At 50.0% G+C, this 16,475-nt stretch overlaps 7 protein-coding genes across 7 annotated transcripts; 3 read left to right on the top strand and 4 right to left on the bottom strand.

The window, feature by feature from the left end:
- Positions 1 to 516: 516 nt before the first annotated feature.
- On the top strand, positions 517 to 1,424 carry A1O9_04446 (uncharacterized protein; the record flags this gene model as incomplete). Its single annotated transcript, XM_013406736.1, has 3 exons — positions 517 to 562; positions 626 to 942; positions 1,014 to 1,424. The coding sequence occupies 3 exons, from the start codon at positions 517 to 519 to the stop codon at positions 1,422 to 1,424; spliced, it is 774 nt and encodes a 257-aa protein (XP_013262190.1).
- Positions 1,425 to 1,695: 271 nt separating this feature from the next.
- Positions 1,696 to 3,401, bottom strand: A1O9_04445 (uncharacterized protein; the record flags this gene model as incomplete). Its single annotated transcript, XM_013406735.1, has 6 exons — positions 1,696 to 2,161; positions 2,209 to 2,652; positions 2,707 to 2,753; positions 2,823 to 2,973; positions 3,032 to 3,159; positions 3,234 to 3,401. 6 exons carry the CDS (start codon positions 3,399 to 3,401, stop codon positions 1,696 to 1,698), a joined length of 1,404 nt encoding a protein of 467 aa, XP_013262189.1.
- A 372-nt stretch (positions 3,402 to 3,773) lies between these two features.
- Positions 3,774 to 4,613, bottom strand: A1O9_04444 (enoyl-CoA hydratase; the record flags this gene model as incomplete). The annotated part of the gene is made up of 1 exon (XM_013406734.1): positions 3,774 to 4,613. The coding sequence occupies one exon, from the start codon at positions 4,611 to 4,613 to the stop codon at positions 3,774 to 3,776; it is 840 nt and encodes a 279-aa protein (XP_013262188.1).
- A 537-nt stretch (positions 4,614 to 5,150) lies between these two features.
- On the bottom strand, positions 5,151 to 6,586 carry A1O9_04443 (uncharacterized protein; the record flags this gene model as incomplete). The annotated part of the gene is made up of 2 exons (XM_013406733.1): positions 5,151 to 6,443; positions 6,488 to 6,586. 2 exons carry the CDS (start codon positions 6,584 to 6,586, stop codon positions 5,151 to 5,153), a joined length of 1,392 nt encoding a protein of 463 aa, XP_013262187.1.
- A 1,217-nt stretch (positions 6,587 to 7,803) lies between these two features.
- On the top strand, positions 7,804 to 9,778 carry A1O9_04442 (uncharacterized protein; the record flags this gene model as incomplete). Its single annotated transcript, XM_013406732.1, has 5 exons — positions 7,804 to 7,899; positions 7,959 to 8,096; positions 8,155 to 8,580; positions 8,699 to 9,355; positions 9,446 to 9,778. The coding sequence occupies 5 exons, from the start codon at positions 7,804 to 7,806 to the stop codon at positions 9,776 to 9,778; spliced, it is 1,650 nt and encodes a 549-aa protein (XP_013262186.1).
- Positions 9,779 to 10,449: 671 nt separating this feature from the next.
- A1O9_04441 (uncharacterized protein) lies at positions 10,450 to 12,172 on the top strand (the record flags this gene model as incomplete). Its single annotated transcript, XM_013406731.1, has 3 exons — positions 10,450 to 10,710; positions 10,833 to 11,172; positions 11,241 to 12,172. The coding sequence occupies 3 exons, from the start codon at positions 10,450 to 10,452 to the stop codon at positions 12,170 to 12,172; spliced, it is 1,533 nt and encodes a 510-aa protein (XP_013262185.1).
- Positions 12,173 to 14,067: 1,895 nt separating this feature from the next.
- A1O9_04440 (uncharacterized protein) lies at positions 14,068 to 15,669 on the bottom strand (the record flags this gene model as incomplete). The annotated part of the gene is made up of 1 exon (XM_013406730.1): positions 14,068 to 15,669. The coding sequence occupies one exon, from the start codon at positions 15,667 to 15,669 to the stop codon at positions 14,068 to 14,070; it is 1,602 nt and encodes a 533-aa protein (XP_013262184.1).
- Between the last annotated feature and the right edge of the window lie 806 nt (positions 15,670 to 16,475).

Here is a 16,475-nt window from a genome sequence, read left to right as displayed (position 1 = left end):
TCTTCATAGCGGGGACGTGAAGTTTAGTGGGTTCAAGTCTACGGTGGCATTCAGGAGATACATCCTCAAGAAACAGCGTCACGAACATAACATCCCAATGTTCAGCTACAGATATATTACAGCGGCGAATCTACAGTACTGGCACCCTGCATTGGGGTGCGATTACTGTAGTATATCATCTACGCCGAAAATGCAACGTAAGCTACCGATCTATTGTACAGTGACGTAAAGCCTTGTCCCGGGTTGATAGGCGTCCAGGCCGAGCTTATGTAGACCTCGGACCCTGAATAACACTCAATGGTTGCCCCAACGAAGCCCACGGGCACCGAGAATTTCTCTCCGCATAATGTGGGTTGAATACCTAAGACCCTTGTTCCGCTTGGGCTCGGGACCACCACGATTCAAGTACCGATGAATATCAACATATTGGACACTCGAGCGCTCAAGTGGTCTTTCTTCGTCAGCAAAAATAGAAGTTGAAAACAATCCTGGATAACCATCATCTCTCCATCAGCTATGCCCCATTTTTCGGGAGTTGCCCTAGTTATCGGTGCTGGTTCAAGTGCGTCCCTCCCGTCAATCCCAGTATGCCACCTTTCTGTCTCCTCGAAACTCATGTATATAGGTTACGGGAAAGCCGTTACACGCCTGCTCATAGAAAATGGGTGTATGAGGCTGATTGTTGGCGATACGGATGAGACCGAACTTGCAAATTTGCAGGCAGAATGTCGAGCCTTGGATCGTCCCACACTTCGAATCATATCCAAGAAATGTGATACCAGGGTGGCCGAGGATCTCGAGTATATCGTCGAGCTTGGAGTTGCGGAGTTCGGAGCCATCAACTATTGTGCCAACTGTGAGAGACTCAATTATATCCAAGGCACGACTACAGATATCTCTCCAGAAGAGTTCAATCGTGCTGGCGATACATGGCAGAAAGGCGTAAGCGATATGTTCCTGCTCGAAGTGAAGTAAAAGCCTTCCATGTTCTGACCTGTGGATGCGGTCGATAGATCTGGTTGGCAATGCGAGCGCAGGTGCGTCAATTCAACACACAACGAGACGAGGATGATACGGCTGGTACCAGTATAGTGAATATCACTGCAGCTCAGGGCCTGGCAAGCGACGGAGGCTTCCCAAGCTATTGCGCGGCTGCACATGGAATCGTGGGAATGTCAAGAGCAACAGCAATGGATTACCTCAAGAAAGGGATCCGCATCAACTGTGTCTGTCCAGGTCCTACAGAAAACCCGGGCACATATGACCGTGCTGAAAGTGGCTCATTACCACAGGCCCCGATAGGCAGATATATCGCTGCCGAGGAGGTCGCTCACGCAGTAGTTTTTCTACTGGGGGAAGGCGCGTCTGGGATAACTGGGATAGAGTTGCCAGTAGATGGAGGCTGGTCCTTGTACCATCACTGAGGTTTTAGCCACCTGAGTTGTGGAAACCCTCTAAATGATGCTTCACGATGACACATGACGTTTAGCTGCTTAAATGTAGCCAAAACTTGAACTCTTCACTGACTGAGACAAGATAAAGTGCTTCTTGCGGATGCGGCCTTGTGGCAATATCAAACCAACTACTGGTACTATGACGATTCTTTATCCACAATAAACAGGTCGAGAAGCATTCAGCTTCAGACTGGTTGCACTGTAAAGTCAGAATCGCTTGAATGGAGCTCATGGTTGACGTTCATTCGAAGTCTGCACGATATGGGTATCTCTTGAGAAGAAAATGGCCAGTGAAAGCAATCGCTGTCCCCATCGTGAAGAGGCCGGTATAAGTACCGAAACCTTTCAAGTACTCGGGAGCATCCTTGCTCGGGAACAAGGCTGAGCCGTAGACCTGGGCGAGCTGAGACAAGCCGTTGATGATTCCCAAGCTGATTGCACGTGTTTCGGTATCCACAATACCCAAGCAACTGGTGGCATAAGACAAGGCAATAGGACTTCCCGTCCAAATCGCACTGTTAATGAAGCAGAGGAAGACATAACGAGGCACATAAGCGCGAATACCAGTCGCAAGACCACAAAAGACTGCACCGAGGAGCATGATCGTCGCAACGAAGAGAGCTCTTTTTGCAGAAAACCTATCCGCCAATATTGATGTTGGGATTGCAATCGCCAAAGCCACAACGTACAATGGAGCAGTCATAAACCTAGATGTTGTCAGTGAGACAAACAAATGATTTTCTACGGCACTTACTGAGCATTGATGGCGGTATAGCCCAGACCTTGGATGAGATAAGGATAGAAATAGGCCAGTGCGCTCGATCCAACGAGCTGCATATAAGGCACAGCGAGGAAATAGAGCCTCCAGTTTGTAACGGCTGAAACAAAGGCCCGCCAGTGGGAAAGCTTGGTTGCGACATTGGCATTTCTGGATGTAATCTGCTCTTTGGCCAGGCGTGCAATGGCGAGCTTCTTTTCTTCCTGGGTAAGTTTCTTTGAAGTAGCTGGGAAGTCAAGGAGGAAGAACGGAGCAATGAACGCAATGCCGACGGTCAAAACACCCTCGACAATGAAGAGCCAGCGCCATCCTGGGAGTCCATGTGCCCCGTCGAGATTGCCTGCAATGATTCCAGCAATAATACCTCCGAAGGCTCCCGAAAGGATTGAGGCGCTTAGAAAGAAAACAAATCGCTTTGACCTGTGTGGGTCTGTAAATCTTGATTTGCATCATCAAAGAAGTGGAATGACTTACTGTTCTTCTCTCTTGTACCATGAGCTGATGAGAAAGAACACACCAGGCTACCGAAGAGTCAGCAAAACGCGATACCTGTCGCTTGAGAGGCGTCTTGCTCGGAGAAAAAACTATACCGCAAAGCCGGCTTCTGTTATACCAAGCAAAAAACGGACCGCCCATAACTGGCCTTTGTTCTGGATAGCCCCTAGACACATTGCGCACGTTCCCCACAAAAACATCAAGGCAGGAATGTAGAGCGACGGTCTAACTCGAACCAAGATCATACTACCCACCCAACACGTGAGCTTCGTATCCCGGGCTGGGGAAGAGAACAGGAACTAACTTGGAGGGTGTTCCAGCGAGCAGATATCCGACCTGGAAAGTCACGACGGCGTGATAGTAGTCCTGGTCGTTGAGCCCTAAATCCGTGTACATCCCCGCAACTCTAGCGTTCCCAAGGTTGGATCGATCCTAGGAATAATTAGCACAGAAGGGCGATCGCGTGGCGGACAAGGACTTGCGATGTAGCTCAGGACTAGCAGCACCCATAATGCCGGCATGAGATAGAGGTCGATCTTCCAACGCAGCTTCTTCTCCTCGGCTGAGTCAATCTCTACCTCTTGAACGGCAGCGGCAACTTTAAGCTCCACATCCTCTGCGAAAGCCTCCTCTAGATGGTGTGAGTTGGCGATTTTGGGAGTTGTTTCAGTCATTTTTTGGAAATGGGAATCAGTTAACCTGTCAAACTTTTGCTCAGGCTGCAGCAAGGATGGAAAAGTACTCCCCATGGGGATTCTTTGCGGGGGATTATAAAGGCATAATGACAACAAAGTTGTTATGGTCAACCTTCCCAGCACTGTAGTTTCGCCTCGTCTGGGGGGTTGAAACTCGGTCTTCCTGATGCCAGGAATTGTTCGGTGCCGAGTTCATACTCCCCTAACACATATGCGGAGATAATAGTGCCAAGTACTAACTACTATGTGTACGCCTGCTAGGCCATCCCTTGAGCTATGTAGGTATTGACGAGAAGCAAACTCAGAGGAAGAGACGCGTCCACGTGGACTCGCCTACGCCCTCAAACACGGTCATAACTTATGTCTCTTCGCCCCACTCGCGATCCTCTTGAACTCAATCTGTGGTGCTCCGTCAATCAACCTTTGCATTCCCTCTACGGCTTCCCTAAGGCCCTGAGCCTCCCAAGCGTCAATGAAAGGTCGCTGGATCAACTGCTTAATCTTCAGCAAGCTCTCCTGGTTCAAATGGTCCCCGATAAGCTTATCTTCCACCTCGCCTAGCACTTGTTGCAAGAACCCATCAGAGTCGTGTTCGTCCTTGCCACTGAAAATCTTGGTGATGAATCCAGACTTGAGGAGTCTCTCACTAGGAATTTTCCGAGATGTGAGGAGGACCTCGGTGGCTAAAGGGAGGCCCAAGCGCTGTACGAATGAGATGCTTGAGCCGCCCTCGGCGACCAGGCCTAGACTAGAGAACGGCGCCAGGAGAAAAGTGTGGGGTGTTGCGTAGATAAAATCGGCGAAGCCAAGGAGCCCGGCATGCAGTCCAACGGCAGGTCCGTTGAGAGCGGCGACGAGGATTTTCGGATGCATATAGAAGGCTCGGGTCACTTCAAGCTCGTTAGCGAAGAACCCTTGTAGAATTTGTTTCCGGACCTCGTGGCTGGGGCTACCCCCGGGCCGATGGGTCGAAGTGTCGCCACCAGCACTGTAGAAGCGGCCTGTCCCCGTTAAGACTGTGACTGTTATTTGTGGCATAGCCGCAATGTCTTGAAGGAGGCAGGATATGCGGTATGAATCCTGTGGGCGCAAGGCACCTAGCTTTTTGCTATTGTTGATTGTGATTATGGCAATCTGGCCTTGTGTGCGAAAAATCACAATTTCCCCGGGGCTGTGGCTTTTTTTCTCCATGTCCGGGGTAACAGTACTACCAGAATGGTTAGTAACAGATAATTCCAGACTGGATCTGGAAAGGCTAAAGAGGTATTGCTGTCTGATTTTGTGACGACGTCGACAAAACACTTCAAGATCTACAGCATTGATTAATTAACGTTCTCAGTACTGGCTAAGATAGGGGGTAGCGAGGCCGCGGAGGCCGAGGCAGGATAAACCGCTGAATTCTAGTAGTGTCAGACTTCCTAAACTGATCGTTCAGCGCTAGTGGATAGGGAGGGGCTATAACGAAGCCGATAATGCCTTGGACACTTTGGCGATGACCCTGACTTCCAGCTCTGATTTGGTCGACCTGCTACCGTTTACCCGAGGAAAGTAAAATTGCAATACATGTAGACTGAGTGAGTATTGAAACTTGCATTGGTATTCTACCTGTTTGATGATAGTGACAGACTGAGGGAAAGCTAATTGCAGCAAATTTGAGAGACTAGATATCGTCGAATACGTGCGTCTATATTTGTGCTCTGTAGCCACTTTGCATTTCGCGTCCAGCAGCTACTTAGTGAGATCTAAGAAATCGATATCGACTTCACTTTCATCCTCGTGAGATACAATGAATGGAGCTATGTCGGTTGTGGGATGACATAACTCGGTCAAAAGGTTGATCTCGGCGGAAGTGATAGTACCAAGATGAGAAAGATACGGAGGGAGTCCGCGTTCAAGGCTTGACTGGTTGTGGTATTGCATGAGATGAGGAATGGCCAGCGGGATTGTGGTATCTTGTGATGGAAGAATGTTTAGCTTCCGGAAAGCAGCCTCTAGTTCCAGGGGGAGCAGATCTTCGGGGATATTCTGATCACCTATCGAGTCTAGTATTTGCATACAGTGGTGATATTTGCTGAGTCTGTTTCCTTGACGATTGACCATCTCTGGAGCAATATCCTGGAGATGGACAAGCAGTATCGGTAGAAATAGGGTGACTCCTTTTGGTCTGATGTGTGTCCCCATCTGAAGCTTTGTCATGCACATTGCCAAATGCCCGACTTCATCTGCAGCTTCACGTAACTTCGCTCTCGATAATTGTTGATAAGGGCTAGGTACTACTCCTGAACCATCCAACACCTGAGGCCGATGGAGAGCGATCAACGCGGAAAGGAAGAGAAGCTTCAGGTGTGCTCGATGAGTCGTAATCATGTTCGACGCTTCGTCCCGTTGAAAAGACACTGGATCTCGCAGATCGAAGTTGCCAGAATCAGAGAGCCCTTGGTACCATCCCTGAAGCTGGTGGTCATGCTCGATGACCTCGAAGATCTCGCTATTATTGCGTTTAGGGACGAGAATTGTGAGAGTTTGAGTTGCTGATTCATGGCGGAGGCTGGTGTATCGCACTTGTAGAATCCGGTCAATACACAGACACAGTCTCGCCTTCTCGATGCAGAGCATCGCCAATTCAATTCTTATTCTGTCGCTATCGATAAAGGCCCATCCACTGAAGTCACGAGAGACAATCTCGGAGTACCCCTTGATTTCGAAGTCTTCGAGGCCAAGCATGGGCATGCTGCGATACCCAGCGCGAAACTGAGGAGGCGTCCAAGTCATGAGAGCCACAAATTGATCACGCATGAAGCAGCACCACCATATTCTCTTGAGCAAACGTTGGCGCTTGCTAGTGCAATTCTCGAGTTCCAGGTCCAATCCTAGATCTTGAGCTAGCGTTACGCTCTCTCGTATCCAGAATTTTCGGTCTTTGTGTCGTCCTCTGATGCTAGCATCGTACCAGTAGGTCATCAGCAAGAAGGCTTGCACCAGGCTCACCCGGTCTGGTTCGCAATCGAAATCATACAACACCTGTATTTGTTAGATATAGTTTTCCATCTGTCCAGCGAACTTACCCGTGCTCTTTCAAAAAAAGCACGTCGGGCAGACTTTCTGGTGTCGTACCCGAGTGCTTGAAGAGAATCAATATGTACGTGTGCAGCTCCAGAGCACATGACGGCATAGAAAAGTAATAGACTGAGCCCGCCTGATTGGCTATTCCCCACTAGAGGACTAAGGAAGTCCTCTAGGTCCAACAGGGGCAACAGTGGGTGGACAAATTGAACATAACTACACAAAATCTCGAACCGAGGTTGAGCATCTGGTATCTCGAAAACACCCTTGTACCTCAGATATTCAGCATCTTCGGCCGTCAGATGAGAGGGAAGAGGCTTGATGAAGTGTGGGAGTCTATTTTCGCTGGTGGAAAGATGTGTACAATGCGTTGCTTCATCAAAGGGCGATGGCCCATGCCTACTTACCTCCCGCATTGCTCCGGAATTGGGAGACTCGGACGGTGATGAATGACGCAATTCTAGACTTCTGGGCACGGGCTTCTTCTTGCTGTGGCCAGGCAGGCAAGTGATGTCGTCCAGTCGACAGTTTGTGCAAGGCGAACCAAGAATCCTCCTGTCACATCGTATCTTTCTTAACTGGCAGTACTGGCAGGAAGCAGCGGTTCGCCTGAAAGCAGGTACAGGAGAACGAGGCCGGCTCCCGAAAGGATGCATGCTGAGGGTCACCCTCCCTCAAAACCTTACGAGGAGAGGATAATACCAACTGATATCAGCGGGGTCAGCGTCTGACAAGGTTGCTCGGATGACCGAGGTGTTGTTTTGATGCTCTGTTGAGTGGCAAGTGTGCACCGTTCGAATAGTGAATGCCTAGCGGTGGTGGAAGATGGCAAGATTCCCTCTGTACGTTTGTGTCAGATGCAAAATGATTCGACCTCGCTTAAATCCTAGATGCCCGGCCAAAACCCTTAGTCATATGCTCTACCATTATACGGTCCGCGGAGTCCTCGGCTACTCGACTTGGCGCAGCCTTGCCCTGCCAACTTCCCCTGGTCCTCCTTAGGATTGACCTGGTAGTTCTCAGGTTGCGAAGCTCCTCACTCTATGATTAAGGACATGGCCTATAACTTTGAAGTGGTCTTTCGTCTATGGGCTGAGAGGAGTCTGGTTAATCAGGTGACAAGTAGATTTATTCCCTCGGTCACTAGCCTACGCCTTGTTCCTCGAACAGTAATTTTTCGAGTTTGCCTCTTTGCTTGAGAGCTGGCATTTTGCCTTGGTATTAGGTTGCGTTGCTGGAGTCAATAGCTCACAATCATATTTCCTCCTCGTCTTTGCCATAGCCGTATCACTTAAGGCCATTGAGAAGACCAGCCAGGATGCCGTTCCTTGCCGAAGAACACTACCAGATCCCATCGACAGATTTGTTGACTTGGATGTTTGACGATTGTACTCCTTATGACGAAGATAAGCCCGTATGTGAATGTCTATATCCCCTTCTATCCTATTCTTCGCTTCATGCTGACAACTGAAGATATACATTGACGCGGTAAATCCTTCGCGGTCGATCTCGCGTCGACAGGCCCGAAGCATGGTCCGTAGACTTGCGGCAGGATTTTCACGAGCCGGCTTGAAGAGAGGAGACTGTGTTTGTCTAGTATCGTTCAATGATGTGAGCTTTTATGCCCATATCCGCCGATATCATTGTCCAAGTTCTAAACAATGCATAGATCTACTACTCAATCGCATTTTTGGGAATAATTGCTGCTGGGGGGATCTTTACAGGGCTTAATCCTTCATACACCGTGTTCGAGCTTACCCATGCAATCCGCACTGCAGACATAACGCACTTCCTTGTCGAGCCCGCATTCCTTCCCAAGGTCCTCCAGGCTTCGAAAGAATGTGCGATCCCTACTGCTAACATCTTTGCTTTCGATGTCTTGGAGCGTCCAACTGCAAAAGATTTGAGTGTGCAGAGCTGGGATGTGCTGCACACTGGGCAGGAAGAGATGGACTGGGCCCGTTTTGACGATCCAAACCAAAGCAAAAAGACGATAGTTGCCCGGCTGTTTAGTAGTGGAACGACAGGTTTGCCAAAGGCAATGGACTTGTCAGTGAGCAACTTCGTGAGTCACTGGAGCTCTACAGAAGCGAGAGTACTCCAGCTCACGAACTGCAGGTTTCACAGCACTTTCTAGTGCAAGAGGTCCGGCCCCGACCCTACGAGGTGAGTACTACTGCATTGGCGAGGAGAATTAGAGCTGATATATCTAGGTCCGGCGTCTCCTCTCTAATCCGTTCTTCCACATCTCCCAAGTACCTCGAGCTCATACCAGCCCAATAAAAGGCGGTATAGTGACATATGTTATGCGCCGCTTCGAAATCGAGACATGGCTCCTTAACATCTCTAAGTACAATATCACCGAGGTAAACATTGTACCAATGATGGTCATTCGTCTCCTTTCATCCGGCCTTCTTGACTCGGGCAGATATTCTCTGAAGACTATTCGGAATGCTTGGGCTGGCTCCGCGCCGCTTGATAAGAGTATCCAAGCTCGCCTGAAAGAGTATATGCAGCCAGATGCGCCGTTCAATCAAGCTTGGGGTATGAGCGAGACGACATGTATGGCCACGATGTTTTATTACCCCGAACAGGATACCACAGGCAGTGTGGGAAGATTACTACCTAACTGTGATGCGAAGATAGTTGATGAGGAAGGTCATGATATCAGCGGGGCTAAAGGTCCCAATGGCATGTACCTTCGAGGTGAGCTGTGTGTAAGAGGTCCGATCATTGTGAGTGGTTACTACAAGAATAAGGAAGCCAATGAGCGAGATTGGGATAAGGATGGGTACTTCCACACGGGCGATATTGCATACTGCGAAGAAAGTACGAGGAAGTGGTTCATTGTAGACCGAAAGAAGGCAAGTGTATCGCAGTTTTACGGACTTGGCCCTAGGCTTCACTGCAAAGCTGCTAAGTACTTGCTGGGCAGAAGGCATCGGCTAACCACAGTACAGGAACTCATCAAAGTCAGGGGATTCCAGGTCGCGCCGACAGAAATCGAAGGTGTGCTACTCCTGCACCCCAAAATTGCGGATTGTGCAGTCATCGGCATTCAGCACAGTATCGAAGAATCCGAGCTTCCTCTCGCTTATATTGCCGTGAAGCCCGGGGCGGTTGTCACAGAGGCGGATGTCAGAACTTTCACGCAGGATAGACTAGCACGATACAAACAGCTGGAGGGTGGGATCAGATTTCTCGACAGTATCCCTAGGAATGGGAATGGGAAGATTCAAAAGAACGTGTTGAAGAAGATGGCCGCACCAAATCATTTGAGGACTAAACTGTAGAGTTTCCAAAATCAAAGAACCCATCTGCCCTCGTACAGGGGCTCTGGATGCCAACGGCCAAGACCGCGTCAAGTACTCCGTATTCATATGGGCTTGTCCACGCCACAAGGCTTAACTGAGTTGTTGGCTCTGCCTTGATTCGGCACTCTCAACTATGATTCGCCTTGCAGCCTGGACAGTGTGAGATTATCCTGCCATTAGATTATGAACTTTCCCAGCCCGATTATCTTGATGGCCACTTCTTTCTTGAGACCGGGACATCACGCTGGGGTTTACGGGCGATGAACAATGACTTCTGAATCCAGGTAGGCTTGAGAAGGTTCACCATTGTCCGGATGTCACCACTGCCCATCATTGTTTGCTGCCGAAAACCATGAACCGAGGACTCCGCGGCTCATGCAATCCACACAAGTAGGCTTCCCAGCGTCGACCTATCAATCGCGTGACCAGCCCCGCCGCACAGCGATCCTGGAGCATGCCAGTGGGTACAATTTGGCTCGGGTCCACCAGGACGGCTGGATTGATGCATACATATTGCGACGGATTCACAGGTCTGCGTTGACGATGAAGGGATCTTCTATTGATTTCTACCACCAGTTTTCTCGACCCCAGATAGATATCTCGACGGCGAGATTTTTGCTTACGATTCGTTCACAGAGAAAATCGTCGACATGGCCAACGACAAAGACGTACAGCACGTAGAAGAACCTAGGATGAACACCATGCCCTCAGACTCACTGAAGCCGGTGGCTTTCGATACAGTCCATGGCGACGAGGCCCTCAAAATCATGGCTGCTGGTCATGGAGGCAGCGATACTTGGGATGCCCAGGCAGAGAAGAGGCTGGTGCGAAAAATCGACCGTCGACTCATGCCTATCCTATGCATCACATACGGCATTCAGTATTGGGATAAAGCTATGCTGGCACAGGCGGTAAGTTTGCTTTTGCTCTCACCTGATCCCTTCACCTCAGTACACTGTCAACCTGTGGCTCCTACTCCTCCAAGTCTGAGATGAGATGAGATGCCAATGCTGACGGTCGACCGCTTGCCCAGGCGCTTTTCGGTCTCAGGGAAGATCTAAAGCTCAATGTGGGCAACCGCTTTGTCTTTTCATCTGCCATTTTCTACCTTGGTTTTATCGTTGGAGCGTATCCAGCCATCATGATGGCCCAACGCTGGCCGATTGAGCGTGTCGCTGCTTCTATCACCTTTGTCTGGGGAATAATCGTCATGTGCAGCGCTGCGTGTAAATCATACCAGGCTTTCTATGCCCAGAGGTTCTTTCTGGGCTTGATCGAGGCAGGGGTTGGCCCGATGTTCATGCTAGTCGTTGGTGGATGGTATAAGAAGGACGAACAAGCTTTCCGGATGGGCGCTTGGTTTTCTTGCACAGGTACGTTCAGACCGAGTTCCAGGCTTTCAAGCAGCGACCGGACTGACCTCTTTAACACTCCCCCTTAGGCTATGTGTCGATTTTCTCACCGTTGATCAACTACGGCCTGGGTCACCTCACAGGAGGCTCTCTACACCCATGGCAATACATGTACCTTTTTGCAGGCGGCATGACAACATTGTGGTCGGTCGTTGTTTTGTTCGTCATGCCACCAGATCCAATTCGTGCCCGAAGCTTCAACGACCGCGAGCGATATATCGCAGTTGCACGAATGAGGACAAACAACGCTGGTGTCCGGAATAAACACTTGAAGAAATCCCATATCATTGACGCTCTGACGGACATCAGATTCGGCCTGGTATTCTGCATTGTCTTCCTGATGTTCTTTGCCAACGGACCGAACTCGACCATGGCGGGCATCATTGTCAACAGCTATGGTTTCTCCACCCTCAACTCCCTCCTCCTCCTCACTCCCGCGGGCCTGGTGTCCGGAACAATAGAGTTGGGAGTCTGTTACCTGGCATATCGCTTCAAGAACATTCGCGTGTACCTTTTCGTCACCTGTGTCTGCATGACAATGATTTCGTGCTTGCTGCTATGGCAACTCCCTCGATCTGCCACAGCAGGTCTACTGGTCGCAATCACATTCCTCCCTTCCTTCGGCGGAGCCTACGCTATCATGCTGGGCCTGCAGATTGCCAACACGGCAGGGTATACCAAGCGGTCCGTCACCTCCTCAGGACTGTTCATGGCTTGGTGCCTCGGTAATTTCACCGGGCCGTTGCTCTTCAAAAAGGAAGATGCTCCCATCTACGGGCCTGGCTTCCGGGTTGTTGTTGCGGGCTGTGCTTCAGCTGTCGTCCTGATCATCGTGTATCGATGCGTGTGTGTTTGGGAGAACAAAAGAAGAGACCAGAGTGGGACCCTGGAGGCTTTTGACAATGCATACAACGATGATCTAACGGACAGGATGAACAAACAGTTCAGGTATATTCTATGAGAAAATAAGGGGAGGAAGGATCTCTGCTCGAGCTATCATGTTCAGGACATTGTGGACTGTCTAAAAGCAAGGAGAGCATATAATTCATATTTAGACACTGGCACTCTTCTTATTATCCATATGGCTTGTCACTCAGGCCCGGATCATGCTCTTTAGTTCCGCCTCTGGAAAACCACTTGCGGATTGTTGTAGGACGTGGCAATTGAGCTGTTGGGGCGCTTGGAGGCTGACTTGAAAACCCGTATGCAGGAGGCTTGGAGTTGTAGCCACCACTATTGGCTTCCGGGTTGGGCGGAAACCCAGGACTGAGTTTTGTAGGGTACTCCGGTGGCATGTCGGTGCCTGGCAACCGCCATTGAAAATAAGCGTTTCTGGTGAACTCCATACCTTGTCGGGAATTGGTGGATCTGGCACCTGCCATCAAGGGGATGGTAATGGGGTCCTGGCTACCGGCGAAGAATTTCCCAACGATCTCTTGCTGATCTGGAGCCCAGCGTTCCCCCATAGCAATCCTCTCCCATAGAATTGCCGCTGGCTGCTGGTCCAATATCCTGACTATTTCCATCGGTAATGCTTCTTTGATGTACACGAATGAGTCATTGATTTCGAAGCTACCAAAAAGATCAGGAAGGATCTTGACACCTGCACTCCTGAGGGCACTCTCGCTCATCGCATCATAATGGCCTGAATGTGCAAGGGCCTGGACTTTGGTCTTGGTGAAAGCCCGCTGCTCGGTATCTATTCAGAGTTCAGCTTTCCGAAAACTCTCCAGGAGAGTGATTATCATCACCGATGGCTTCCTGGATACAAGTGAATGCGGCCAGGTCAAACAAGTTCATCATACTCTGGACGGACTTCATACCAGGTAAACCAGTGCCAAGAGACAATTGTCCAGGGTTGATCATGACACAGTTCTTTAGTGGCGGCATCTGCCTCTCTGAAAACCGTCGTTTGATCATGTTCCCGATAGCACCGTAGAGGATGCGGTATGATTCGGTCGTTTTCCAAGTGACTCGGAACTGTTTCCATTGCTTGGTCTCGTCTGAGTCGAATAACATGGCTGCCGCTGCTCAATCTGGAGTATTGTGATGATGATAAAAGATGGGCGACAAGAACACTGGCTTCCAAATGGACCGTATCTCTAATACTATTGAGAGTAGCGCACGTAGATTCGGGATGTTTAGGCAATCAATTAATAATTATCTGAGCTGCCGGCCTCAAAAGGCACCCTTATGCGGGACGCCTTAGGCTGGTAGCATGTGAATACCATTCTTTGCTGGTTGAAGACAAAACTAAAGCCCTTGCACATATATTCTGGGGACATGATGCGAGCACTCCGGACCAGGCAAGCTCACCTTCACGTAGATTTAATAGCTTCCCTCCAAGAAAGAAGTGGGTATCAGATCGGCTTTTATCTGCGGCTGAATGTTCGCAATGTCATCCAAACCAGGCTGAGCTCCACCACGGCACTGAGTTTCAATTCGTGGTTGCGTCCCACGTGGAGCGCGAGTCGGAAGTCCTAGGTGCAATATACTTGTCTTACTTCCAATGGGTCATCTCTACTGTGTAATATCGACATATGCATCAAGAACTGGTATGAAGTTATAACCAATCAACGACTTTTCCTCCATGCTGCTAAATTCCAAACAAATCCAAAAAGTTCGCTCACAAAAGCCACCCACCCAGCTCCAAACGTATTTCGCATCAATTATTTCAAACCCAAATATGCCGCCGGAGAGAGGCAAAATGCCAGTTGGTGGATGGAGTGGAAGTAAGGCAGACCATTGGATTGACACGAGTCTTAACCATCCCACAGATGATGCCATGGCAGACCAGGAGCGAGCTCCTCAGAAATACATACTTTGTCTTGCGTGATGTTGACAACCTTCTCCAGCTCAATGGCCATAACTACCCATCCAGCTCCCTGTCGGGTGCCTGACAATATTGATCGGCACACTGCCTACCGCGAAGCCTCCGGCTTGGACGTCTCCGTCCAAGAGCGTGCCACCCCTCTTCTTCTCGTCAAGCAGCAGGTCATCATCAACCCTCGACCGGTCCTCGGATTCAACCCTGACAAGATCAAATGAGCGATCCTCGGTGAACGCGGGACTGGCGAGTTCCTCGTCGAGTTCAAAAAATCCGACACCACTGCCACCATCTACAGACGCAACGAGGTCACCAGAGAACCCGGACTCGTCCGTTGATGGAGCTAGTCCATTTATCGTGGGTGAAGGTGAAGGTGAGGGAAGTGGAGAAACGGCAGGCGAGCGGAGTCTGGCCTTTCGCTGATTTGAGGCTTTCGGGCTGAGGCTGTTGCTCTCATTGCCGGTGTTCTGGACTTGTTGTGTATCGGAACTATCGTTCCTCTGAATTGCATGGGTATGCCAATTTTCAGTATCTTTTACTTCCTCGGTGTCATTTAGAAAAATGCCGAACTCTCTTTCAGTTCCACTGGAGTTTCTCGGTTCCGGGCTCGGCATTTCTTCGTAGGAACTGCTTGGGTCGACAATGGCCGAATCTGCGAGTTGGAATGTGACGTGTTTCCGCTTGCGTTCTGCGCTCGAGCCACCGCCAGTACCACCACTTCTTCTTCCACTACTGTTTCTTAGCGCACTGGGAAGGCTCGTACTAGGCAACTGCGGTGTCGAATGCGTCCTTTTCGTCGCAAGCACGGTCGGCGACACCGGCTGTTGTGGTAGAGATTGCGATTTTCCGTTCTGCATTTCTGCATCTCGTTTCGATTCTGCGTTTATTAATTGCAATTGCTTTGCGTCGGCCTCTGCCTGCAATTCAAGAGGTTGAGGGCTCTGCACAGCCAGTTTGTGATCATGGGACTCGAGTAGCGGAAGATACGACGGAGTGAAGACCCCTGCAAATGGATCGAGATGGTCTGTCGCAGGGGTCGTTGGCTCTGGTTTTGCAGGATGCGAGCATTGTGGGTGCGTGAAAGTCGTCAATGAAGCTGACTGACATCGACTTATCATGGATCGATTGATAGCTGAGGGTGTAGGAGGAGTTCCAAAAATGCTTGTAGGCGGCGTTGTCTCGCCACTAATGTTGAGCTTGTCAAGCGACAAAGTCGGTTTGCTGAGCGGAGCAGGTCTTATAATTTTATCTCCGACAATATTATCAACCCCTCTCTTCGGTTTCTGTGAGCTCCAACCATTCGCGGAGCCATTGTGGGTAGAGGCAAGCAAATTTAAGACTGAAGCACTAGATACTGATGCGCCAGCGTACTTGCCGGGAGGCGAGGGCTCGGAAGATGTGCTTGAACCACGCGATCTTTTTCTCTTACATTGCATTCGTAGATCCTTCTCGAAATCTCGGAACTCTCTGTCCTTGAGTGCCTTGAATTTGGAGATTTCGTCGTCTAGCTGCTTCCTCTTCTGTTCGAGTGCATCGATCAAGTCGGAGTCGGAGTCGCAGTCGCCGGGATTCTCAGGCGATTGGAGCGAGGGTTTGACCAGACAATTGAGTTGTGCTGAGTTGCGATACATTGTTCAGCACCAGCAAGTTCTGAATTTTCGAGATTGCGCGCGCCGTGGCCTCCGAAATCGCGGGGTTCGCTCGGCCGCTCTAAGGTTAAGGGCTCCCCACTATAGATGGCGGGTTTCGCTATCTTGGACACTGGGGTCGATAATCGGTATACATTTGATATGGTCAGTAATGACAAACGAAAGGGCGTTTGCAAACGAGGGACGTGAATTATTCCAGTGAGCGATTGAGCGTCAAAGGGAAGGGAAGCATGGGCCGAGAACAGAGCGTGTTGTTGAAGCGGTCAGTACGCGTCTCGAGGGAGGAGCAGTGGGTTAGGTGGCTCTGAGAGGTGAAGTAAATTTGCCGACAAGGATAAAAGAGGCGATGACGACGAAGCGCCTCTGGAAAAAAGTCAAATTTGTTCGATTCTGGGTCCCGGAGCAGTCGGTAGCGGCGACAATAGATGGCCCTGGATACCACAGCACAGCAGAATTGGGTGTTGGTGCGGTTTTTTCTCCTTCGTGAGAAGACTATGTCAATAAATGCCCAGGGGTACTGCTCCTAGCAGTAAGACCGAGTACTGAGGAGGATTTTTATTATTGTCGGATTTTTAGTGAGGTGGAGAGTTACACCCGTGGCTGAGTGAGCGCTCTGACTCGGTCTGAACACTGTACTGTGGCACAAGCAGTGGCCATGGACAAGACCAGACTACGCCTTTCTTTCTGAACTCAAGAGCCCTAATGTTTGTCAAATCAAGTGGTGCAAGGATGGTAGAGTGGCTTTGTCCGTTCCCAACGCAGACGGACGTGCTGGCAGCTCTGGGTTT

Source organism: Exophiala aquamarina (assembly GCF_000709125.1).
Source record: "Exophiala aquamarina CBS 119918 chromosome Unknown aczIA-supercont1.3, whole genome shotgun sequence".
Lineage (NCBI taxonomy): Eukaryota > Fungi > Ascomycota > Eurotiomycetes > Chaetothyriales > Herpotrichiellaceae > Exophiala > Exophiala aquamarina.
The sequence above is the reverse complement of the archived record's forward strand: the minus strand, read 5'-3'. Positions and strand labels throughout refer to the sequence as shown.